At 48.6% G+C, this 24,096-nt stretch overlaps 10 protein-coding genes across 10 annotated transcripts, besides 1 other annotated feature; 4 read left to right on the top strand and 6 right to left on the bottom strand.

Moving 5' to 3' along the window:
- Positions 1–356: 356 nt before the first annotated feature.
- UA08_01959 (Lipoyl synthase, mitochondrial) lies at positions 357–1,631 on the bottom strand (the record flags this gene model as incomplete). The annotated part of the gene is made up of 1 exon (XM_020261681.1): positions 357–1,631. The coding sequence occupies one exon, from the start codon at positions 1,629–1,631 to the stop codon at positions 357–359; it is 1,275 nt and encodes a 424-aa protein (XP_020123123.1).
- An 871-nt stretch (positions 1,632–2,502) lies between these two features.
- Positions 2,503–4,513, bottom strand: UA08_01958 (hypothetical protein; the record flags this gene model as incomplete). The annotated part of the gene is made up of 2 exons (XM_020261679.1): positions 2,503–3,549; positions 3,608–4,513. The coding sequence occupies 2 exons, from the start codon at positions 4,511–4,513 to the stop codon at positions 2,503–2,505; spliced, it is 1,953 nt and encodes a 650-aa protein (XP_020123122.1).
- Positions 4,514–6,256: 1,743 nt separating this feature from the next.
- UA08_01957 (hypothetical protein) lies at positions 6,257–8,015 on the top strand (the record flags this gene model as incomplete). The annotated part of the gene is made up of 2 exons (XM_020261678.1): positions 6,257–6,604; positions 6,666–8,015. The coding sequence occupies 2 exons, from the start codon at positions 6,257–6,259 to the stop codon at positions 8,013–8,015; spliced, it is 1,698 nt and encodes a 565-aa protein (XP_020123117.1).
- A 762-nt stretch (positions 8,016–8,777) lies between these two features.
- Positions 8,778–9,605, bottom strand: UA08_01956 (Deoxyribose-phosphate aldolase; the record flags this gene model as incomplete). Its single annotated transcript, XM_020261677.1, has 1 exon — positions 8,778–9,605. One exon carries the CDS (start codon positions 9,603–9,605, stop codon positions 8,778–8,780), a length of 828 nt encoding a protein of 275 aa, XP_020123116.1.
- A 1,294-nt stretch (positions 9,606–10,899) lies between these two features.
- On the bottom strand, positions 10,900–12,638 carry UA08_01955 (hypothetical protein; the record flags this gene model as incomplete). Its single annotated transcript, XM_020261676.1, has 2 exons — positions 10,900–12,281; positions 12,335–12,638. The coding sequence occupies 2 exons, from the start codon at positions 12,636–12,638 to the stop codon at positions 10,900–10,902; spliced, it is 1,686 nt and encodes a 561-aa protein (XP_020123115.1).
- Positions 12,639–13,399: 761 nt separating this feature from the next.
- Positions 13,400–15,139, top strand: UA08_01954 (hypothetical protein; the record flags this gene model as incomplete). The annotated part of the gene is made up of 5 exons (XM_020261675.1): positions 13,400–13,483; positions 13,543–13,599; positions 13,674–13,910; positions 13,982–14,470; positions 14,543–15,139. 5 exons carry the CDS (start codon positions 13,400–13,402, stop codon positions 15,137–15,139), a joined length of 1,464 nt encoding a protein of 487 aa, XP_020123114.1.
- A 150-nt stretch (positions 15,140–15,289) lies between these two features.
- Positions 15,290–16,126, bottom strand: UA08_01953 (hypothetical protein; the record flags this gene model as incomplete). The annotated part of the gene is made up of 1 exon (XM_020261674.1): positions 15,290–16,126. The coding sequence occupies one exon, from the start codon at positions 16,124–16,126 to the stop codon at positions 15,290–15,292; it is 837 nt and encodes a 278-aa protein (XP_020123121.1).
- A 322-nt stretch (positions 16,127–16,448) lies between these two features.
- Positions 16,449–16,544: a repeat region (Identified by RepeatMasker using a combination of RepBase library and repeat library created with RepeatScout).
- A 439-nt stretch (positions 16,545–16,983) lies between these two features.
- On the top strand, positions 16,984–17,443 carry UA08_01952 (hypothetical protein; the record flags this gene model as incomplete). Its single annotated transcript, XM_020261673.1, has 2 exons — positions 16,984–17,078; positions 17,143–17,443. The coding sequence occupies 2 exons, from the start codon at positions 16,984–16,986 to the stop codon at positions 17,441–17,443; spliced, it is 396 nt and encodes a 131-aa protein (XP_020123120.1).
- A 910-nt stretch (positions 17,444–18,353) lies between these two features.
- Positions 18,354–22,592, bottom strand: UA08_01951 (hypothetical protein; the record flags this gene model as incomplete). Its single annotated transcript, XM_020261672.1, has 13 exons — positions 18,354–18,536; positions 18,711–18,773; positions 18,929–18,971; positions 19,280–19,371; positions 19,441–20,105; positions 20,163–20,258; positions 20,336–20,382; positions 20,447–20,604; positions 20,663–20,672; positions 20,733–21,133; positions 21,334–21,779; positions 21,875–22,177; positions 22,364–22,592. The coding sequence occupies 13 exons, from the start codon at positions 22,590–22,592 to the stop codon at positions 18,354–18,356; spliced, it is 2,736 nt and encodes a 911-aa protein (XP_020123119.1).
- Positions 22,593–23,321: 729 nt separating this feature from the next.
- On the top strand, positions 23,322–24,091 carry UA08_01950 (hypothetical protein; the record flags this gene model as incomplete). The annotated part of the gene is made up of 2 exons (XM_020261671.1): positions 23,322–23,438; positions 23,501–24,091. The coding sequence occupies 2 exons, from the start codon at positions 23,322–23,324 to the stop codon at positions 24,089–24,091; spliced, it is 708 nt and encodes a 235-aa protein (XP_020123118.1).
- Positions 24,092–24,096: the final 5 nt, after the last annotated feature.

Raw genomic sequence — 24,096 nt, 5'->3', positions numbered from 1 at the left:
GAAAAGGAAGAAAACAGGGATATATACACGACAAATACCTGTATATACTTTCTCATTCAGGAATTGAAAAAACACGACATGTAATGAAGCGAGGGATGAGATTCTTAAATATATAATGATATTTAATGATATATATATTTCATGTATCAATTTCTGCGTTTTTATCTTTTGGACTACAATAATTCCTAGTCACTCATATCACTTATTATTTCATTGAAATCAGCTAAGGAGATGAAATATCTGCAAAGAGTGAAATTTGACATTTCAACAAAATAAAATATGAAACTCCAATAAATGATAACAGGTAAGTGTCCCCAAGTCCCCAAAAACCCCATGATTAATAATATCTATTTAAATTAATGGTTGAGAGCGTCCGTTGCTATATCCGGCGAAGAAGCAACAGTTGAAGAAGCATCAGTATTAGTTGTCATACCCCTCCTCTTCTTCAACACATTCTCAATAAACGCCTCTCCAGCCTTGTAACTACTCCTCACCAACGGCCCCGAAGCGCAATACAAGAATCCCATATCTAGTGCACGCTGTCTCCACAGCTCAAATTTATCCGGCGTGACATATTCGTGTACTTTCATATGCCTCTTTGTCGGGCGCATGTATTGTCCAAACGTGACCACATCCACATTGGAAGCGCGGAGTTGGCGGAGAGCATCCCACATCTGAGCCTCACTTTCGCCGAAACCCAGCATCATGGAGGTCTTGGTGATGAGGGACGGGTTTGCGCGTTTGGCAGCCTCGAGAACACGGAGGGATTGCTGGAAAGTGGCTCGACGGTCGCGGACTTCAGGTGTGAGCGCTTCCACGGTTTCGACGTTGTGTGCGTAGACGTCGAGACCGGAGCGCGCTACGAGAGATACCATCTCAAGGTCGCCGGCGAAATCGCCCGTGAGACACTCAACAAGGATATTAGGTGCCTTTTGTTTGATCTTCATAACTGTGTCTGCAAAATGCCGTGCTCCACCGTCCGCGAGATCATCGCGATCAACGCTGGTAAGCACCACGTACCCAAGACCCCAGCGTCGTAGAGCTTCAGCGGTATTTTCAGGCTCGTGAGGATCCAGTGGCGCAGGAGCTCGATTGGTTTTAACACTGCAAAACCGGCATCCTCGTGTACATGTGTCACCCATCAGCATAATAGTCGCTGTTGCTGCGGACTTGCTACTGCCTCCCCAACAATCTGAGATATTCGGGCACCGAGCTTCTTCACAAACTGTATGCAAATCCAATCCTCGGAGGTCCTTCTTGATGCGTTTGAAGTTCTCGGAATCGGGGATAGGTGTCTTCAACCACGAGGGTAGACGAGTGTGTTCTCTCTTACGTCCTGCAGGTCCAACCATGACGGTGTCGAGCGCATATGCCTCTGCATTTCCGCCGCCGCTGACAAAATCAGCGAATGATGGCCCGGCATTGAGTTTATCTTTGAATGTAGTTGTCCTTCGAGGTCGAGGTGCTACATTCCCATCCGATGCGGCTGTCGTCGTTGTTGAGGCAGAAGGATCCGAGTTGGTGGTAGTAGCATAGTGGCGAGATAGGTTGCTGAATGATTGAGAGGGTGATCTTTTCCAGGGCGCGGACGTCGCATATAAGCATCGCAATCGAGTCGATGACGCGGCCATGGCCAATTGAATATGTATAGACAAAAGCCCGACAGACTGTGCTAGAGACAAATGTCGGGTTGTGTTAGTCTGAGTCGGGAGGGAAGAATCAGGATTGATAACACGAATAATTCTGGCATGGAGTTTCGGCATCCGGATTGATATGAAATTACACACGCTAGGCCCAGGTAGGGATAGCGCATTGTTCGCCGCGGACCGGCGGACAAGCCAGTTTTGTTTGCCGATTAAGCAAATCCCTGAGCATGCATTAATAATAATGTAGTTAGATGCACATGGATGCTTAGTTTCTTACTTGGCTGGAAGGATGCTTGATAGAATTATCAGAGAGATAAGCATGATATACTAAAATGCGTACTAATATGCCAGACAATTGCATGCATACATCAATGAGCGCAAAAAGAGAAACAAGCAAATTGAAATGAATATCAGACTGATCGCTACTAATGCAAGAGGTGAAGTTAAAGGGAAGAGAACAAGGCTAGATACTAGCTCCGCACTTTTCGGATATATTCAACCAGTTGAGAAAAGATAAAATGAAAGAAAAAGAGAGAGGAATTATTTGGGGAGCACAGTATTTGAAAGAGCAATGAGGGAATCAAGTGATAAACATTACTTGTAATGCGAATAGGGAAGCGAAGTCAAACAGACTTGAGAAAAACAAATAAATATGAAAAAGTCATCACAAAAGTTCATTCAGTACAAGAAAGGAAAGAGATATGAGAGTGGATTGTAAGAGAAGAAAAAGTTTGTAGGTCAACTAGGCAAGAAATAAAAACAGTGAGTGGTATCAGATAAATGAAAAGAAACAAAAACCAAGTAGAGAATGATAGATAGAGCATGCAAAACGAAGGAAATGGGTGAAAGAGCGTATTCAAGCGTTTGGTTCGAGAACCTGCGTCAACACAGTCACAGCCGCTTTCAAGGTCTCATCTTGTCGTCCACAGATTGTGAATAGTAACTTATCGACTATCCGATCAAGACCCTTTTGAAGCTCCAAGCTTCGAGCATTCATTGACTGGCTAGGAATATTCATTCTGCTGTTGCCTGGATTGGTCGGTAATGCAATCCCAAGCGTCGCCCTTGCCTTTTCAGGAACGCTGTCCAGCTTCGATAGATTGCTGTTGGTATTGTAAATGCTGTTATGATTACTAATGAACGGAAATTGAGTCATGGAATAAGATGGTGCCATCAATGAGTGGCTGAGTCGGTGATTTGACGATGCCATCGAGACAAGATAGTTTTTGGCAATCAAAGCTGCACAAAGATAGCCAATTAAGCTATCGTGTGCGTCTGAGAATATCTTCTTGAACGGTCGAATTAGGGCTCTTTCATGGTTTTGTCTAATCAAAATAATGACAGGCGAAGTAAGACGAAGCGCGTTTTTGGGGTACTCCTTGATCGAATCCTCTAGTTGGTCAAGCGCCCATTCATAATCCCACCACTTCGCCAACGTCTCCTGGTCGACAGTCTTCGGCGACACAGGTGGAGGTGTGCGTGGAGGCTCATCTCTTCTGCTGTTCGACACTGGTTTGGTCCTGTTATAGGTTGACATGTAATACCGGTGCTTAGGCTTCTGATCAGTGAAGATACTTGTGACAAAGGATATGTTGCACGGCGGCTCCGACGAGGCTGTTGTTGCTGCCATGTCAAATCCAGGGTCTCCAAATTCCTCGTCTCGAAATTCATGGCTTTCATCTGATGATCGATTGGATTGCTGCGTGACATAACCGCTATCAGGGATGTCTTGAGGAGTGTCTGGGCTGAAAGCAGATATTTCATTGACACTTCGTCGGTCTGGCGTCGTCGGTCGTCTCCAAGACGGCGGTGGATTGATGGGCAAAGAAAATGTGGTGCCTGATGAGGAAGGCCGAGAAATATCAACGAGCTTAGGCTTTGTCTTGCTAGCTACAGCAAGCATCTGTAACTGTTAGTTGGTCCATTGCATGTAAGAATACCTATTAGTTTCTAGAACTCACAACCGGGTTATTCGCCGCATTTGTGTCAATGTTTAGATCAGCAGGCTTTCGCATCTGATGACTAGACCGGCTAAGTGATAGCGCATCGTCAGTTTGCTGAACTATTTGAAACTTTCGTCGGTTAGCCTCCCGAGACCTTCCATCTTGACGTTCCGGCGTCTCCAATGGAACCCTTTGAAGCCAGTCCTCGCAGTATGTCAAGTTTTCAGGAACCCAACTAGCCGCACTGGAGACCGTGGTTGTTCTGGACCGTTTGTGATTCTTAGCTGAGGATGTCGGTGGAGATTTGACCTCATTGAGCTGCTGCATTTGTGGGGTGGACGTTGGATTTCGAAGCTCCTGAGAAGAAAAACTTTGCGCAATCGTCTGCTTCGGATGTTCCTCAGGTACTTCCGTACAATGAATGTACTCTGCATCTGTATCCACGGAAGGGTTCACTTCTCCTGCAGATTCGTACGCCTTGAGGAGACAAGTTTCACATCTTTGATCCGGCGCAGAGCAGAGGCATTTGGTGATAGGAATTTCTTTGGATTTCTGGAACGTAGACTCCTTTCTTGGAGCGCTGAACTTTGCTGTGACTCGAGAGTCGGACAGAGTAGGGCTGGGGAGGAGTCCAAATGTTTCCAGCGCACCGGCAACCAAGTTCTGGTCTGACCTACACGTACGCAGGGGTCGCAGACCGATTGGTGATTGAAGACGTCTTGATTGTCCTTTACCTTCCTTAAATTCCCTGCCGGGTATAGTATTGACAGAATTGTTTTCAAAAGACGGTGAATGAGGAAGCTTTAGTTGGAAAGGTTCTTTCATTTGTCGAACAGACCGGAACGGCGAAACAGTGACTGGCGCTCGCTCCATGGTTCGTCGAGAAGGGGCAGGCAGTTGTTCGGCAGACTCAGAGCGAGGCATGTTGGACGAAAGGAATGACAAGGACCCGTGCGATCGCCTCGGTCGTGAAGGTTGTGAAGACTGTGAAGGCTGTGAAGGCTGTGAATACACTGAAGAAGGAGAGAGTGGAGAAATGCTATTTGATATGTACGTCTGGCTCAAACTCGTGTTTCCATGGCCGTAATTATGAGGGTGAGTGAGCAACGGATTACCCATGGTGGGTAGCTCGACCTCAACACAGGGCATCAGGAAAGTCGGTACTAGACAGCCAATGAAGCAGTGGTGGTGATGAGGAGAACGGTAGCCTGTAAACCACAAACAAAAGAGCGACTTGTGATGAATTGTCCAGCCGAGCTGGGGAATGCAACCTAAATTTTCTTCGAAAAGGGAGAAGAGGGATACCAGAGGCCCTTATACTAGGATGGACTACCCCTTGACTGTACCGTTCCTATGGAAAATGGCCGGGTTCGGAAACATTGAATGCAGGTGGGATGCCATGCTTTCTGAACAACGAGCAGAAAAGTATATACGTACCGATCGGATCATAATATCCTTGCATACTTGCAGAACGCCAACGAGGCAACGAGATAGTCATTGGCTATGGGATAAGTCAGGCGCGGATTGCGAGCGGGGCGAAGCCTCATACAATCGCAGGCACAGCGTCAAATATGCCGGCTGTTGACGATAAATGACGGCAAGATTGCCGCAGTGAGCATCCCGGAGAAGGAAGGGGTGCACATCTGGGAAAATTCGCAGTCGAACGGGGCAAATGAGGAGGCGCGGACAAAACTGCTAGGGCCATCCCTTGCATAGCGGCCCGGCTTGATCATGCTTCTCTGTGGCAACTGGCAAATACATAGGTGCGATTCCGTATATACATCCTGTATTGATCGAAAGCACTTGCAGACAGTGCCTGATACATACCAGGGAGGTTATATTTGCATTTGGACGTATTTATGGGTCGGTCCGCTCGCCGAAGATTTGTCAAGGTATGCATACTTTGACGAGGCTCTTTAGAGCATAACTGAAGCTATACATGATGTCTTTTCTTCACTTGCCGCCAGAAATCAATCATTCCAGATGCAGGCAAGTCAATCAATTCCTGGCGAGGTGTTGCTCGTGTGAGTTCGGCGGTCGGTTGTACACCCGTATTGTATGATGATGTTTTGACCTGTGCGGTTAGCGGAGGATCGTGAGATCTGAATGGTTAACAACACAGAGCCTAGAAGAAAGAAAAAGCAAATGGAAGGAAAGAAAGTTTATTGGTACGGCAAAATGGTAAAGCTAATATACATGGCTCAAGGCCAATAGCCGTGCTCCCCTCTCGCAAAGCGACAAGGATGTATGTAGTCGCGAATGCAGAGGCTGCGATGACGCAGGCGACGTGTGCAAGTTCGCGTAAAATCTCCTTATCCAAGCCTCGAGCTATCTCGGGGCTAAGCGTGCATCTCTTGCACCGTCAGGTTGGTAAAACTTTGATTTTTGGGGCGATTGAGAGTTTTGGACAGATCAATTCATCAGATCAGTTGGCGATGCGATTCTGAGATGCATCAGCTTAAGGTGTGGGCTAGTCCAGAAGAAGCTAGTTCCATGTGCCTCAGGCCGGCACTTGCAGCTTCCCCACGAACACTGCAAACAGAGCAAACATCCGTTATCAGTCTTTTATCAACGCCCTTCGAGGAAAAGTCAGGGCAAAAAAAGGAAAGAAAAGAGTGAGCTGTGATTCTTCCTGCATCTTCCAATTGCCCACTCCGCCAACCAGTTATGCTGTCAGAAAGCCTAATAGCCTCCGTGCTGGGCTCGGCAAAGACTCAGACGTCGTCGACGCTAAAAGACGTGGGCATATGCGTTCAGGAATTGCATCCTGCGTCGGCGCTTCGAACTACCTTCAAAAAGAGCTCCACTCCCCCCAATGCGCTTGCTGTCACGCCTACACATGTCTTCGCTGCACAGTCAGACAAGTCTGTCGTCCATGTCTACAACAGACTCCGTGGCAATCAAGAAGCTACAGTCCCATTCCCCGAGCGCATCCGAAGTCTTGCCGTGGCAGGCAGGCACAACGGCGAGCTCTTAATTCTGGGCACAGAGGGCGGTAGATTAATTTTGTGGGAGGTATGTAATTTTTCTGTTATCCAATGCGAAAGTGCATCTGTGGCTCACAAGTGCCTTGTAGACTTGTACAGGGCGGCAGGTTTCCACGGCACCTTCTCATCTTCAACCTGTTACCTCATTAGTCGTTGATCCCACGTCCAATTTTGTCTTGTCTGGCTCGCCCGATGCCAACGTCCATGTCTGGTCCATACCACGATTGTTGTCATTTTCAAAGCCGGTGTCAACGGGGCAGGACCAGAAAGCTCCGAACTCACCTATACAGACATTTGGCAATCACCGGACAGCGATCACAGCGCTAGCTGTTGGACACGGCATTGGGCGCAGTAATTTCGCTATCTCTGTGGCGCAGGATAGCACAGCAGTAGTGTGGGAATACACAACTGGGAAGATACTGAGAACATTCTTGCTACCGTCGGTGGCAAAATCCATAACAGTTGATCCGGTAGATCGAGCTTTCTATGTCGGTTATGATTCGGGCAACGTTCAGCGGATAGACTTTTATGAAACGATATCGGGCCAGCACCCATTATATGACCAACGACTTCAGAGTACTCCGTCTCAAATTAGCGCTGATCATCAGTGGCTAGTTCCGTCGCCAGACAAGGGCGCTGCGACAGCTTTAGCCTTGTCCTATGATGGTATGACCTTGTATTCGGGGCATCCAAATGGCTCTGTTTTGGCATGGGATATTGCGCGCGCGAAATTCTCTTCCACAGTGGCCGATTATATGAGTGCGGTAACAAATCTTCATATGCTCCCACCTGGAGGGTTTCCGGTACAACCACTGCAAGATAACCCGCACTTTACGATTCCAAATATCGTCAAACCTCGATACGAACAGAATATATCCGAAAGATCTTATGGGGATGGCACTGTTCCATACAACTATGCACTAAGTGTCCAACTTGCCCCTACAGCTTCTACGAAGAGCGACTCAAACAAATTCTTCGAAGCCTTGACCCACCCTGTTTTTCCTCCATCTCTACTTGAAGAAGGTCTCGCAGAGCTGGCAGCTTTGAGCCATGGACAGGGAGTGCATAAAGATACTTCACCAACAACAACATCCACTGCCGTTGACTCTTCGCAACTTGCCGCTCTCGAAGAGGAGATTACCAACCTTAGAAAACAACTCTCAATCAACGAAACCGCACGTCGCGCCGATGCAGAGGAAGTTGTGAGACTCAAGTCAAATATCCGTGAATTACAGGATTGCAACAGCCGATTTCAAACATTACAAGCACAACTTACCCGCCACAAGGCTGCGGCCCGTGCAGAAAAAGAAGACCGTGACTTTGAGCGACGCACGGCCTGGTTCGAAGCTGAGAAGACAGGCACGAATGGCGACGCTGCTCTGCAAAAAGCGCGTGCACAGGATCCAGACGATGATGATGCGGATAAAATGAGCGAATAAGAGACAAATGAGCCATCATTACATATGACGAGATTACGACTTATCATTGTACAATACAGGACGTTTTCATACCACTGAGTGGCGCCTGGGGTTCGGTTTAGTAGCCCTTGATTTCTATAACCGATTTATTAGAATATATACTCATGATCATCCAGCTTGGCATACAACGAATATAGTCAAATGGAATGCAATTAGTGTTTTAAAATATAGAAGCCATAGCAACGTGTCTCTAAATAGATTTGTCTATTCTATATGCATTGCAATTTGGAACAATTGACCCATTTCTTTGCCTAGAGAGATACAAATACGCCCGTAAATATTGCCTAACTCGTTCATCCCTCCCGGTTCAATTGAGAGCTTGAAAGCCCCTTGCTGCCCTGATGGAAACCTAAATACACTACGCTGTACATTGAGTGCAAATAATTGAAGCTAGACGTGCGTATATTTTTTTTTGTCGCATTCCAGTCATGCAAGAGAAGGAATGGAAGACCAAAGAAGAAGCAGGCAACAAACGAACCCCCTTGAAAGTCATTGTTGACATGGAACCGTTTCGAGGCCAACGGACTGTCATCTGTATCCATGGCATTTGAATTCATTTTGAAAATGCTTTTCTTGCACATCCACAGTTTGGGATTTAGGATGTGCATTTTCATTGCTCGATCGTTGTCTTCATTTCAGTTAGGTCTTCAAGATCGAGCTGGGTAACATGGAGTCCGACACGAAGACTGATCTGTCTCAAGCATAGCTTCTTGACTTGGTTGATTAATACTCACCACCAATAGGCGTCGATGCGTTCGGGCGCAACGCATTCCCCGTTAACTCTTTGACAATCCTCACTCCAGCACTGGCCCCAATCCTCTCCGCGCCGGCCTTTAAGATCTCAATTGCGTCCTCCGCTGTCCTAATACCGCCCGAGGCCTTGACTTTGCACCCATTCCCCAGTAGGCCTACAACCTCTCTCATGAGTTGCACATTCTCAACATTCGCTCCAGCGCCATTGAAACCCGTAGAGGTCTTCACAAAGTCGGCACCGGCCATGTCACTTATAGCGCTTCCGGCTATAATCTCGTCGCGCGAGAGTTGAGATGTCTCCAGGATCACTTTCAGTTTTGTCTTGGGGCCTGGGGCGGCGCGCCGCACGGCGTGAATATCATTGTATACGTCTGTGTATTTCCCTTGTTTCAACATCGGCCAGTTAATGACCATGTCCAACTCGGTGGCACCATCGGCCACGGCCTTGGTAGCTTCTTCCACTTTAGTGGCCGTCGAGTGCGTGCCCTCATGGAACCCCACCACGCAGGCTATCCCTACTTCGTTTTTGATATCTGCCAGATCATGTGCGGCGCGCGAAACATACGGCAGTCGCACGCAGACAGTTGCGAATTTGTGCGCACGTGCTTCTGCGCATAGTGAGTCGATCTGTGCCGGTGTGGCATCGGGTGCTAGTTGTGTGTGGTCGATGGTGTGCGAGACGCCATGAGGGAGTGGTGTGTGGTATACTGTGTGAGCAGCGGGCAGGTCGTCTTTGATGGTTGAGATGAACCCGGCCCATTCATGGTCGGTGGAGGGTGTTTCGAGCTTAGTTGCCATTGTTCTCTTCTCCCTGGCAGTGCCACTTGTGAGTATCTTGCAAGTTGTTTGTATATCCAGAGGCGTCAAGCATCAAAGTGACTTCATAGCTCGGAATGCGGTTGAGCCTCTGATTGGCTTCCCCGCACTGGAGCTGTCAACGCATGCACGTGATTATGGCATATGTAGTTATTGCTATGATGATGAAGATACTCGCGACTACCTCAGTAATTCAAGCAGAAGAAGAACGACATAAGCGACATGTCCGTTGTCGCACTGTGTAAACTCGTGCATGTATCATATCCACCAAGCGCTTGAAGTTAAAGCCTTTGGCAGAATAACAGAACCCCAGACCAAGCATCTAGTCTGCCCAGCAAAATCATTGCCCAAGTTACTGGCAGCTCTTACATTCCGGCCCTCGAATATCATCTACTCGGCCAATTCTCCTCCCGCCACTACCTCCACCTCCACCACTTGGTCCTCCTCCGCCCCCGCCGCCATATCCTCTATCAAGACCACTGCTCCAGCGAGATCTCATGGATTGCTTATTCTGTGATACGGTGGCGTTGAATTGAGAACTTTGTGCGGCGCCGTAGGAGTCGAGCTGTGGAGACAGGGCTTATGTCAGTCATCCGTATGTAACACACGTTGAACACTCAAGGGGATTTATTTCCAGGAGGAGAAAGTCTGGTCTCTACCAGCAAGGAAAGAATGCGTGCTGAGGACCAGCCCTCCTGCAGACCGAATATGCTGAATGCAAATTGGATTGTCCTTACCGCGAATAAAGACACAAAATAAAGACCGAAAAAGAGGTACAGGCTATCAAACATTCGCACAACTCGCGTTGAGAGCGGGGGCCTGGGTAAGAAGTGCAGGAGCAAGATCAGTAGACTGCATAATCAAAGATACGTTCATAGGATATGCCCGGAACAAGAGGAGTAAGTAGCCAGCCTTACGAATCGAGCATCTGCCCGCCAGAAATGTATGGCGCTTTCGTGGCCTTTGGTGCCGACATCTTGTCTTTGATGATGGATTTGATGCCTGCAGTCGTGTAATGATATAGACCAGTCTCAATGCTGTCTTGGTTGAGGAAGGCTGAGGCGAGGCTGCCTGCGGCTTATCAAGCGACGGGGCGGTAATAATACGTAATTACGGGGTACTGTAACTTTGCGGCAGACCATATAATATACAAAATATTGAATAACACTGAAGTTCTGGTATCTCAATCCATGCTGCTCTGTTGCGCCATCCATGCAAATCTATGTACATAATTCAAGACAATTGGTGAATCTTTGTTGAACAGACGTAGTCCACGCTATATGTTGTTAGTGGCCTCTGTGACTTTCACTTCATCAGTGAGCAAATCCCCCTCAACTCCAAGTTCATCTAGCCCTCTAAACCCATCTTCAACCACCCATTTTTGTCCTTCTGGGGTATGAATGACATGGCAGCTTGCACCTACAACCAGTAAGCCAGGAGGCCGAGACCCCTCGCACTCCACTGCCTGGCACACATGTTCCAAAGTAGTGCGAATAATCCGCTGATCTGGACAAGAGGCTCGTTCAACGACAGCGCACGGAGTACACTTCGGCCAGAGTGTTCGATTGCTTCCAGCTTCTGAAGAAGTTTTCATTGTCAGGCTCTCGACTAGGCCAGCAAGTCTGTGAAGCGCCATCAAGAAGACCACAGTCTGTGTAGCAACATAGGTCGGGGGCTCTGGAGCCGCGCCTTTTCGACCAGTTCCAGTACATACAAGAACCTGATCTGAGACACCACGATGCGTTGCTGGAATGTCGGCGAATAGCGGTGCGCTCAAGGCACTAGTTATGCCCGGGAGAACTATAGGGATGTATCCTTCATCCCGGAAAAAGGAGTACTCCTCAGCACCGCGCCCGTAAAGGTAAGGGTCACCTTGCTTCAACCGAAGGACATATTTTCCTTCTCGCAACGCTTTCAAGCCCATCTGTAAGAATTCCTCCTGTGCTTGATCTGCATTCCCCGGGAATTTGCGGGCTATGTGGACTTCTGTCCGTCGGGGAATTAGATCCAAGACCGCCGCCGGGACAAGTTTGTCAGCCAGAATGATGTCCGCACGTGTGATCGCATGAAACGTTGCTCGCGTAAGCATGCCTGGATGTCCTGGGCCAGACCCTGCAAGAACTATCTTTCCTTTTCTAAGATGCTGGAAAGCACCATTTGCAAGTGCAACAGAATCATTGGTGCGTTCACGAGAATAAGCCGTGAGAATGCTGTCAATGTCGGAATCAGATATTGATGCGAGTCGTTGTAACGGCCAGTACTCGCAAATCTGAGCGAGCCACCTCATCCTCCTGGTCTTGGCTGTTTGTGCGTCTTCACTGGTAATTAATTTGTTAAATGTATGACTTTGGGTTGCTAGGTCCTCATCTTCAACTTCGAGTTTCGATGCTTGCTGATCTGATACATTATCTTCTTCCCATAATCGTCGTCTTATGGTGCCCAGTCGGTCAATTGACTTTCCGAGGTTGGCCGGAAGTGAAGAGGCAATTTCTCGTCTCAGTCGCGATGCAAGCTTGCATCCTCGGCCAGAGGTAGTAATTCCGATATGTAAAGGCCCGTCAGAGTATGTTGAGAGTAATGTGAAAGAGCACAAATCGGGGGCATCGGTCACATTGACTGGAATTCTTAAACGTTTGCATATTTGAGATACGTGCGTGCCTGTAGAACAGCGTCAGTTGGGAGTCTCATGAGATATATCAAGGCATTCTTACTGAGAGTATGTTCGCCACCCAACGTGACGAATACCATATCAACGACATGATCAACCTCTTCACGGCCTAGTGTCTTCAAGTCGTCATCTTGAAAGTCCCTTTTTATCCATTGAACTGCGCCTTGTTCGCAGCGGTCTTTCAGTGAGAAATGTATATCGGCAGTCTCGGGAGCGACGATCACTGGCTGTGCGCCAGACTCCAGACTCTTGATACAGCGAGCAGCTGCCAATGAATTCGAGCCAATAATCAGATGGACTTGCGATGTACCTTGTACAGCAAGCAGCATTGGCGTTGTATCCGGCATATTGGCTGCGCTGCGTAGAGCAGGTCCAAACCAGTAGTTCTAAAGGCTGTCTTGAGGGTACGTGTTAATATTTGCAGGTCATGTTCAAGCGCTCAAGATCGTGACGGAGCATATGGAAAATAATAAGAGGGCATTCATCGGTATAACTATTTTATAATAAAACATATAGATATAAAATCACGTGTCCGATAAGCAGGAAACTCTCAATTTTTACTCGCCCGCAATGGCGTGCTCGCCGATAAGCAGCCTGAGAAGTCAGGCATGCAATCAGCCTCCGCGGAGTCAGTGTAGGTAATCAATACAGGTAATTAACTACATTTCCGAGGACTTGCGTGCCGGTGCTTGTCTTGGCATTAGAACGTCCATCCAGACAGTGTATTGGCGACGATATCTCTACCAGGTGGATGGGTAATCGATATAATCAACTTGTTTTATTCCCAGATCTCTTGCAGAGTTACTTCAGAATTAATTAAGCAGTTGATCTAATGCTAGATCTGCGAGCTTTCGTGTAGCCCGTATGTCACGTGACATGTCCGACCACTGTTGTTGCAGCTTCCCTTTCCAAGAGCTTCCTTCCAGCTCGGCCAGACACACGCAGCGCTTCTTCATCCATATCCCAACACTCTCTGCACACTACATCCTGCCTTGAAAGGACTGTTATCCGAGTGCAATAGTCGTTGAAAACATACCAGATTCTCAGATTTTACGACTTCATTCGATTCCGATTCGTATAGGACGGTGACGCATCGCCAGTCGTCATCATGTCCGGAGAACTCTTCAAGCCAGAGAAGGACTACAGCAAGGATGCCGACAAGATAATCCCAGAGGCGAAAGAGCTTGCCAAGGTTTGCTTTGCGGCTTCATACCCTGCATCAATCATCTTCTAATCGCAGGTTCCAAACAGAGCAATGTTCAAGCCGCCATCGATAAGCTGTCTCTGCTGGAGAAACAAGCTCGCCAGGTACGAAGCCTTGAAGCGTCCATCAAACTCCTATACAACGAGCACAGAAAAGACTAATCTGCAAAAATACTTAGGCATCCGATCTTGCCACCACCTCCCGAGTGCTCATAGCCATTGTCACGATCAGCAAGGAGTCCGGTGACTGGAGCTTACTAAACGACCAGGTGCTTTTGCTATCAAAGAAACATGGCCAGCTCAAGCAGGCGACGACGAAAATGGTCCAAGAAGTCATGGGATTTCTAGAAGATACCCCAGACTTGGAAACCAAGCTGTCGGTGATTGAGACCCTACGAACTGTCACAGAAGGAAAGGTGCGTTTCTCATCCGCTCATCCCATTGTCTACTCATCAAACATGACTGATGCTGACTGAGCTGGATGAAGATTTTCGTAGAAGTGGAGAGAGCTCGCATCACCCGTTACCTATCACAAATCAAAAAATCACAAGGCGATCTGAACTCGGCCACCGATATCCTTTGCGAGCTTCAGGTGGAGACATTCGGATCGATGTCCAGGAGAGAAAAGACCGAGTTTATCCTTGAACAGGTGGCTTTATGTATTGAACGAGGTGACTGGACTCAAGCATCTATTCTCAGCCGCAAGATTAATAAGCGCTACTTTGCACGCAAACCCAAGAAGACACCCGAGCAGTTGGAGAAGGAGCAAAAGGAGTATGAGGAGCGGCTAAAGACACGCGCTTCTGACGAGCCGATGCCAGAGAAGGATGAGTCAGTCGAGGACTTGAAGCTTCGTTACTACGAGCAGCAGATTATCCTTTCTAAGCATGACCAGAACTACCTAGACACCTGCAAGCACTACCGGGACGTTCTTGATACGGAGTCGGTTGAGGAGGATCCTGAAAGGCTCCGAGCAGTAAGTTTAGATTTATACACTTGCTAAGTCAAAAAGGGGGGAGGGGAACCTGACTGATATCATTGAAATAAGGTCCTCGCACGGATTGTTTACTACGTCGTACTCGCCCCATACGACAACGATCAATCGGATCTTCTCCACCGTATACACCAAGATAGTCGGCTGTCACAAGTCCCCGTGGAAGCTCGTCTTCTAAAGTTGTTTACGGTTCATGAATTGATGCGCTGGCCGGAAATTGCAGAGACCTTTAGCCCTCATCTTACCAGCACAGATGTATTCGACAAGGAGCAGAACCCGAACGAACCAGATGCATACACACGATGGCAAGATCTGCGGAAGCGCGTCATCGAGCATAATGTGCGGGTTGTTGCCAAGTACTACACCCGCATTCAGACGAGCCGCTTGACGCAACTGCTGGACTTGAACGAGGAGGAGACGGAGAAGTACATCAGTGACTTGGTAACGTCGAAGACGATCTATGCGAAGATTGATCGTCCTGCGCGTGTGGTCAACTTCGCAAAGTCCCGGGATGCCGATGATGTGCTGAACGAGTGGAGCAGCAACATGAGGAGTTTGTTGGGCCATCTGGAGAGGATTGACCATCTGATTACCAAGGAAGAGATGATGGCTCGTATCCAGCCGACCAAGAACGAGAAGGTCAAAGCCTGATTAATTAGTAGCTAGATATGGTAGAATTGTATAGTACGACGAGAACAGAGATGTATCTGCGAGTTCTATAGTGCTATATACATGCTATGCCAATATTTGCAATCGCTAGTCTATAAATATAAATATCATGGTCTATCGCAGCGAACACAATCAGAATGGCACATCCATATCCTCCACCCTCTCTTCTTCCTCCTTTTTATTATCTTCTTTATTCACCTTGTCCATGGCCATCCTCACAAACCCCACGGCAACATCAAGATACCTCTTCCCACCAGGCACAAAATGGCCACCCGGGTGGAAAATCACATCAGAATCACCACCACAAGTCTCCGCCAGTTCTCTACCCATAGCCTCGCTAACGAGCGCATCCAAAGTACCCATAACATGCAGCATGGGCGTCGCCACGGGCGGATTGTACAAGGCCCGGTATCGCATATCGGCGAATTTGAATCCACTATAGACAATACAAAATTTGAGCGGGGGATGGTTGCCCGTATTTTCCGGTATAAACGGTTCTGGGAAGTAGTCTTTATCTGTAACAGCAGAAGAGAATGCTTCCCTCCTCCCGTTTTCCAGCAAACTCGTCACTGCAAAGGCGAGACTGGCACCCTGCGAAAACCCTATTACGCCGTCAAACGGGCCCTCGTCTCGGAGGGTCTGGGCGACAGTGCGGAATGCGTCTTCGACGCCCGTATATTCTATAGGTGGGATGGTAGAACTTGGCCGGCGCCACCAGCCGAATGCTTCCATGTCCGGGATTTCCTTTTGCTTAATATCCGGTGTCACGTATCCCGGTATGTCGGCTGGGTTGAGTGGTAAGGGGCCCGTGGGGAAGGAGAAGGAGGCATTGTGCAGGAATGCCTTTGTGATTGCTTTGGTGAGAGCGCCGGTCTTTGCGCGGAAGAGGGTGCCGGATTGCGTGAAGCCGTGGAGCATGAGGATTCTGAGGGGTTTTGCTGGTGATGATGCTGATGGATTGGGCGCCATGGTGGAGGAGGGTCGGACAGGCTATACACAATGCGCTGTTGTAGTAGAGTGACTGCCTGGACAGATATTTATTATCTTGCGATAGCTTATCGGCAGCTAATCTACTTCCAGCACGCGGCACCGAATCCAAATCAATGTTGCCAGAGAAGCAATGTCACGTGATGACAGCCCGGAGACTAGTCCATTAGTTTCCGCATCCTCTAGACCTAGAAGAATCAATCATCTTTTCCACGACCTTTGGAGTCCCTTACAACCAGACAGAGTGGCAGTTTCATGCCAACGTATGGGCTATGGAATTGGGTTGCATGTGGATGTTGACTTGACGGAATATTAACCAGTGAGCCACCAAAAGGGGGCCCCTTTATGGAGCTTCTGGTAATGCTCAATTTATGTGTACATTATGCCTTCTATTCCGCTGTTATAACTGTATATTTTGCTACTTGAAGATAAGATAACGAGGAATACAAACGTACATACAGTGTAATTACATACATACATACATACAACAACAACAACAACAACATGTTAACGTCGTGCATTGAACTGATTGAACGAAATATTATGCCAACACGGAGAATATAATCTCGAATGCAAGTCTTCTCAGGAACAGCATGCGCAGCCAATAACGGCGCATAATTGAACCACTCGTAGAAAGCTTTCTCTTTGCCGTACAACCACAACGACGTCACATGTGGCGGGCAAGTGACATCAATTATCTACTTACTTTTTCCATCGACTTCTTGCATTTCTTCACGTTGCTTCCGTGGCAAACTCGGACACCATGTTCATACAACTACATCATTTTGTATTGATTGATTGTTTGTTTGTTTGATTGACACGCTTCACCAGGCAGAACAATGTCGAGCGCGGACGTCTTCGATTTCAACGCGGACAAGGTGGACGGGCAGATGGTTGATTTACTCGAGTTGGTTACCTCTGGCACCCTGATAATGTGCGAATAACAAGATGATGCGAATAGTAATAATAACAATTTCTTTTTCCCGAAAACAAAAAAGCTCCTTCGAAGCTCACCCCTTGATGCAACCGCCCGACACCCATCCAACGCTCTTCTTCCTCTTCGATTTTATCCGCAATACGCGCAAGGAACTTAAGTCCATTGATCTCGACAAACTGCGCGCCGGCGACGCCGAGTCCAAGAAGAAGATCACCGATGTCCTGGGCCGGAATACGTTCACCAATGATCTCATCAACGATACGTCGGGGAAATTGGCGTTGTTGACCGGTGGCGATCCCGGTAGACCGGTGGATTTTGGGCAGGATATTAGGGACAAGGCGAGGGTTCTGATGGAGCAGTGATTTGTCCTTGAACAAGTTTCATTGTGGGAAGTTGGTGGATAAGGGTACATTGGTTGATGTTTTCTTGCTTCTGTCTTTAAGAATACCCTGTACGAAAATTCCTAAAAGGGTGCGCATGGAAGTGCTTGCTATGTTAGAATTACAGAGTACCTTGGTAGTCTACCTTGATAGCCTAACAAGAGAATCTACCTTGAACAGAAAGTTACGTGCAAATGCTGAATTGATAACTTGCTAGCATACAGGTCATAGAATCCAATCTATTTTGAACCTTGGCTAGATACAGACAACGTTCGCCATAGATAACCATCCTCATAACCTAGCTTGTAGGCATCTCAGCCTGCTGGCCGTCGACTAGCCAGTTCCCTCGGTGAATTCGAATCCAAAAGCATTCATTGCTCATGTAGATGCAAATGGTAACCCATTATCCTCCTCCTTTTCGATCTTTTCAGGAAGAAAAGAAGCAGGGGAAATAAAAGTTCGAAGAATTCAATTCGAGCCAGATATCCGGAACTCCGCTCCATGTGTGAAAAGAGAAAGAGGGCTTCTTTATCTTTTTTTAACATTTTTTGTATTTGGGTAGAAAGGTTTTTTCTGGTTTGGTATAATTGCAGGGCGAAACCGGGGTCCATCTTCTATCTGTTCTTTCGCGACCTTGTGTTTTTTTCACGAGCAAACAATAGATGAAAAGAAAAACATATAAGAGAGACATGACACAATAAAACACATATTCATCGACTCGATCGACCGGCCATGAACCAAAAAGAGGAGGGAAAAAAAGAAAAAGAAGAAAATGAATTCGGAAGCGCCACCAGATTATTTTTTCAAAGAAAATTCATGACAAAATAAGGAAGGTTCCGCTGATGAATTTTTCTCGCTGACGTCGTATGTTCAAAAAGGGCGTTTTCTTCGTTTACTTGCGTCGGAAAGAGCAGCCCTCAGTGAGACGAGCCTTACCACCGGTGGGTTGGCAGAGGACGGTCGAGCAGCCGGCGCAGATGACGACGGTCTGAGCGTGTGAGAAAACGGTGGTGATTGTGAAGCATCCTGGGCACTTGACGTCCATGAAGAAGGAGCGAGGGGCAGGCACAAGGGTCTATATATCATGGAGATCCCAAGTCAGTTTTCCAATCCATATAAAAAAGTGTGTGTGTGTGTATATATATATCCATCATTTCCATCATCCGACTATTCCATGACTATTCCATTATCCGCCCCATATTATCATCGAAATGGCGCTGGTTTTGGTTTTGAGCTTGGTTTTTCGTACCTTGAGCTTGTGCTTGCGAGCCTCAGACTGAGGAGTAGGGTTGAGGAGATCGACCGCGAGAACCTGCACGCACACATGAAGGTTAGTCGAGGATTTCTCCGCATAGCATCAAAATGCATCTGGCAGAAATGCCGGGGAGCAGGTCAGCATACCATCTTGACGGGGTTGATATGCAATCAGCGATAAATGAATGATCCTGACGAGTTGAGGGCGCTGACAGAGACGGTCGGTGATGGAGGGAGGGAAAGAGCGAGGCAGAAACTGAAATTGAATTAGCGGAGCCCGCGCCAAGCTTCTTTCTCCTTCTTCGCGCTGTGCCGCAGCGCCGCTCGCTCGCTCTGTGTGTGCTCTCGCTTAGCCCTGTTTTTCCGGCTCCGGGGTCTATGCTGACTAAGATAGACACTAACGAAGTCAAGTTAGCCGCGCAGCTAACTTAATCAGGTATGGTTACATTCTACCGAATTCTGAGTTCTATTGCATGGGCTCCTAACTAAATAAATGGTGTATGGGACATTACATGAAACTCATCGCTTGTCGTATTAGATTCCAATATATCACTCGCTGCTTACGACCTCTTCTTGCCATTGGCCTCGACGTACGGGTGCTTGATAGTCAGGCACCAAATGTCGAGGTAGTCGCAGATGGTGACAATCACGGTGTGCTATACTCATCAGTACCTGCCTGTACTGGCACACCCATAGCCAGAGGAAGGGGAGAAGGGCGAGCTTACCACAAAACTGGCATACACGCCAACCGCAAGGCCAAGCGCCGTAAACACAAACCCTACCTGGTAGATATCATCACCAAGCGCGCTAGGCCAGAGACCAATATAAGGACCCAAGCTGTCGAGCACAGCCACTGCGAGCGGCCACATGAGAATGTTGCTTCGCGGGAAACGCGTTTTGAGCAGATGCGCGGTAATCATCTGGCCCACGGAATACGCATTAACGATACCCACATAGATCAGGAAAGGGACAAGGTGATTCTCGCGAATGTTGGGCTGCAGATACAGATACGCGGGCGTCAGCAACCACATGTACACAAAGGGCAGGAGGCCGCAGAGTGGCGTGACTGGGCTTTCGGATCGCGCACGGCGAGCTTTCATGACGTTGAGGATGCTGCTTCCCGTCGCAAAGAAGAGCACAAAGGCTCCATAGACCATGTACCATGAGGTAAACGGCAGTTCGTACACGGCATCGGGGAGGAAACTGAACTGGGGGACGCCGACAGTCGCTAACATCGGGCGATGCCAGAAACTGCCTCCGCCGATGTACGCCGTGAACGAGAACACGGCGCAGAGGGTTAGAATGCCCTCGACCGGCCCAGAGACGATGCCGAGAGTCAAGACATGGGTATAGTACTCGTCCCACGTTTGAACGTAAAATGTCATGACAGCTGTGTAAGGTATGTGATTAGCAGTTGTTTGCTTTCTATCGGCTGCAACAAACCTACCTCCCCACAAGGTCAGGACAGTAGCCCAAGACTGCCCAAGGTTCATCGTAGCGGCAAAAATAAAAACCCCCAAAACCGTGTTACAAGCATCGACACCTAGACACAAACAGTCAGTCAATTTCCCCATAGACGTATCTTATATATATATATATATATATAGGGGCGTGGTTTACCGTGGTCAAACAGCTCGCCCAAAGGGCCGCTCTGCTTAGTCCTGCGACTATATCATATCATGAGTCACTCACTATTCATCAGTATCATGCCATGTAGGTAGCTGTACGTACGCCTGCATTCCGTCAACAGCGTCGAAAGTCTGGTACAGAAACAGCCCAACAGCCCAGCTCCCATACACCCATGGCGGGCAATCCTGATCCAATGTCGGATTATAGCAAAGCAGAGTCAAAAAGTTCACGATGACGAAGGAGAAGCCAGTTAGTGTGACCTAATGCCGTTCCCGATTAGTTCGATCAAGGGCCAGCGGGTACGAAACGGTGACTTACGAGGTTCGGGCTGGGATTACGTGTCAGCATACCGTGAAATAGATCGTCAAAACAGCAGGGGATAGCTTACGCCATGCTCGTGGGAAACAAATGAATCACAAAATTGCTGTAGAATGGCTTCAGGATGTAGCGACTGACCAGCGAATGATCAACCCCGGAGTACTTGTACTCACGCAGCTTGGGGAGATCATTCTGTCGGATCCAAGTCATGCTGGTATGATTTCGATATGTCAACGTGCAGAAGCAGAAACGGAAAATGTGAAGGCCGGTAGCAGCCCAATGGCCGACGATGTCGATGGGTGTGTTGGCGTCTGGTTGTGTTGGAGACTGAAGTAGTAGTATTTTTTTTTCCCCTTCGCGCATGTGGAGAAACGCGCCGTCATTCAACTTTTTGGCTGGTTCCCTCTCCTTGGGTCCGCCGGTGGGGCCGCGGCACGCACTTTTGAATCTGGGGTTGCTGATACGGGTTGACTTTCGTTATCGTATTTTAAGATTATTATTTTGGGAGGGGGGGGAGAAATGCATTTTGATTGATGTATAGCTACATATGGCTCAGTGCTATATGAAGGACCCCCGTGTACCTGAGCCCGGCTAATAACAGATACGCTACCACGATGAACTACTAGCACGCACTCGATAACGGGAAAGTAACTGAAACTACTTCAACCCACTGGACTCCAAGGCATGGGGATCAGAATCCTGCTCTTCATGGACTGGATGAGCGGCACTGTTCGATGTACCGTGTCCGCCCAGCCTTCAATGCCCCAGGACTGTTCACGGCGGATCTTGCGTTCCTCCAAGTTGGCAAACTGCCAGAGATGATGCACCGTGTTGAGATCGCCAATCTGCACGAACCAGGCACCTACGCCTTCCATGACCTCACGACGTGCCTTGAGTCCCTGGCGCCAGTGTGTTTCCCACTCCAAGAGATTGCCCGGGTGCAGAGTATAAGAGCGCAGTTCAAACAAGCCACCCAACCGACGGGGAGGTGTTGTCGGCCAGAACGAAAATTCTTGCATAAGCGACGTCCTTTTGCTCTTTATCAAGGACTTGAGCTTTTTGTCGAATTCTCGGAATTCTGGGTGCTCGGAAATAGCATGGAGCGACTCATGGTAGCCTGTATAACGTTGGTATTCCCAAATGTGCACTATGCGAGAAGAACCCAGTAAGTTTTGATCACAATCTCCATAGCAATATTCAAGTTAACCGTACCAAATGTGTCGTTGTCTCCAACTTGGGTGCGCCAGCTGCCAACAAGATTCACCTTGTTCTCTTCTAGAGCCGCCATGCGAGGATACCACTTGCCGACGAGCTCGACGTACTCGTCGACCTTGTCGGGCTTGACGTCATGGAAGACAATTGAGTGCACGTACTTTCCACGGGCAATCACCTGCGAGAAGGATCGCTCGATGTTTTTGTCAAAGACTTGTCCTTCTTTGGTGCCGTAGATGAGAGACGACAAAGGGCCTCGCTTTGCAGCATTGTCGTGTGCGGCATCTAATTGCTCTTGCTGTCCTAAAACACAATCACCAATGCCTTGATCAGTCACCACGTTGACGCATAGAGAAAAAAAGGGAATTTGCCACGTCGGAGTCAAATCAAGCCGTGTACAAATATATATATATATATGATATATATGTATATGTGTATACACCACTCGCATTGCTCACAAGCGGAGCAGTGGGAGTCGAGCAAACTCACGGGCATGATCACGGAAGGTAGCTGTGACAGACTGACTCTCTTGCTCTTCCCTCTTCTTGCGAGCAGCCTCTAGACTCTGTCGAAACTCTTTCTGTCGAGCATCAAAGTCGGCAGCATTGTTAGGGGTGATGTCACGAATGGAGGGGGAGCGATGGAAGGCGGAGGAGGTGCTGAAGGGACGAAGGGTGGAAAATGCGGGGGAGGCGCGGAGCACCTTGGATGTTTGCATGGTGTCTGCCTGAGGATTGACACAGGAACACACAGAGAAGGAAGAAGGAAGAGGGTATCGCGGATGCAACAGGAGGTTAGATGTATATGTATATGTGTGTGTGTGTGTGTGTGTGTGTTTAGTTGGTGGGTGGATGCGAGCGGACACAGAGAGAGCAGCCCACGTAAAGTCCGGGGTAAGAGACTAAGGCGGCAATCACGTCCAATGAGGAGGCACGAATGGCGATGACGACGACGAGGAGACAGCACTTGTTAGGATGAGTCAGGCAGCCGAGCGTCTGCAGATGGATGAATGGATGGATGGATGGGATGGGATGGAATGCAATGCAATGGACGAGAGAGGGAAGAAGGAAATGCTCAGAGGAAGAGAGAGGAATGGGCGGAAGCAGGGATGGGCAGGTAATTACCCCGTATGGAAGGTTACGACTGGGTGCGGCACAACTGCGCTGTAACGGTAATTACAGACACTACGAGCAGCAAGGCGCAGTGAATACGATACGTGCTGGCATGACGCTACATCGTACCCATCGTACATCGCACATTCTGGTGACGTTCTGCGATGATGTTATGCAATGGAGCTGCGCTGACTAACCAGCGCTAACTGGCCGGACTGGGCCTAGTCTTAGGCTTATCCAGTGATACTCCATCAGCCCACTCACTTCTCGATAATCCCCGCGTGGTGAACACATGCCAACAGCAAACCACCGCGACTGTGTAGCTCTTACTGATCATGGCCGACGGAACGAACCCCCCGCTCAGCTACGAGGCATCGGCCACCACCACCCATCCCCATATCGGCTCGTCGTTGCTGCCCGAGGTGATTACCTGCCTCAAGAACTCTCGCTACGTATGTCGCTCGCTGATCTGATCTGCTGCTTGCACGGCGCAGAATAAAACTAACTCGAGCAGCTGCACCTAGCAACATCCGACGGCCTCACCCCCCACGTCTCCCTCATGTCATATACCTACCTCTCCGAAACCCCCTTCGACGCCTACCCCGTAATTATCATGACCACGAACCCGTCCTCGCGCAAGACACTGAACCTAGAAGCCAATCCGCGCGTCTCCCTGCTTGTACACGATTGGGTGTCACACCGTCCGCCAACTCGGGCTCCGAGTGGCCGTGACGGCTCGCCGCCCCCTGCAGCAACTCGCTCTTCGCTGGCCAGTCTGTTGCTGAATCTAAACACGAGTGCTCTATCAAGTATCTCGACGACAATCACAGGCACTGCGCGCTTCCTGGAGTGTGGTTCCGAGGAGGAGCGGTGGTGCAAGGACCGGCATTTGGAGAATAATACCTTTGTAACCGCGCCCAACGAGGAGATCCCATTCGGTCAGCGCCGTGGTAGCGGAGTCGCGGAGACACCGATGATTGACGATAACAGTCGCGTGGTTATAGTGCAAGTGCGAGAAGGGCGCATTGCAGACTGGAAGGGTGGCGTGCGAGATTGGCAGCTGGTGCGCGACGGCTCGGAGCAGATCAATGGGATAGTATCATGATGATT

This window comes from Talaromyces atroroseus (assembly GCF_001907595.1).
Source record: "Talaromyces atroroseus strain IBT 11181 chromosome Unknown scaffold_1, whole genome shotgun sequence".
Classification (NCBI taxonomy): domain Eukaryota; kingdom Fungi; phylum Ascomycota; class Eurotiomycetes; order Eurotiales; family Trichocomaceae; genus Talaromyces; species Talaromyces atroroseus.
The sequence above is the reverse complement of the archived record's forward strand: the minus strand, read 5'-3'. Positions and strand labels throughout refer to the sequence as shown.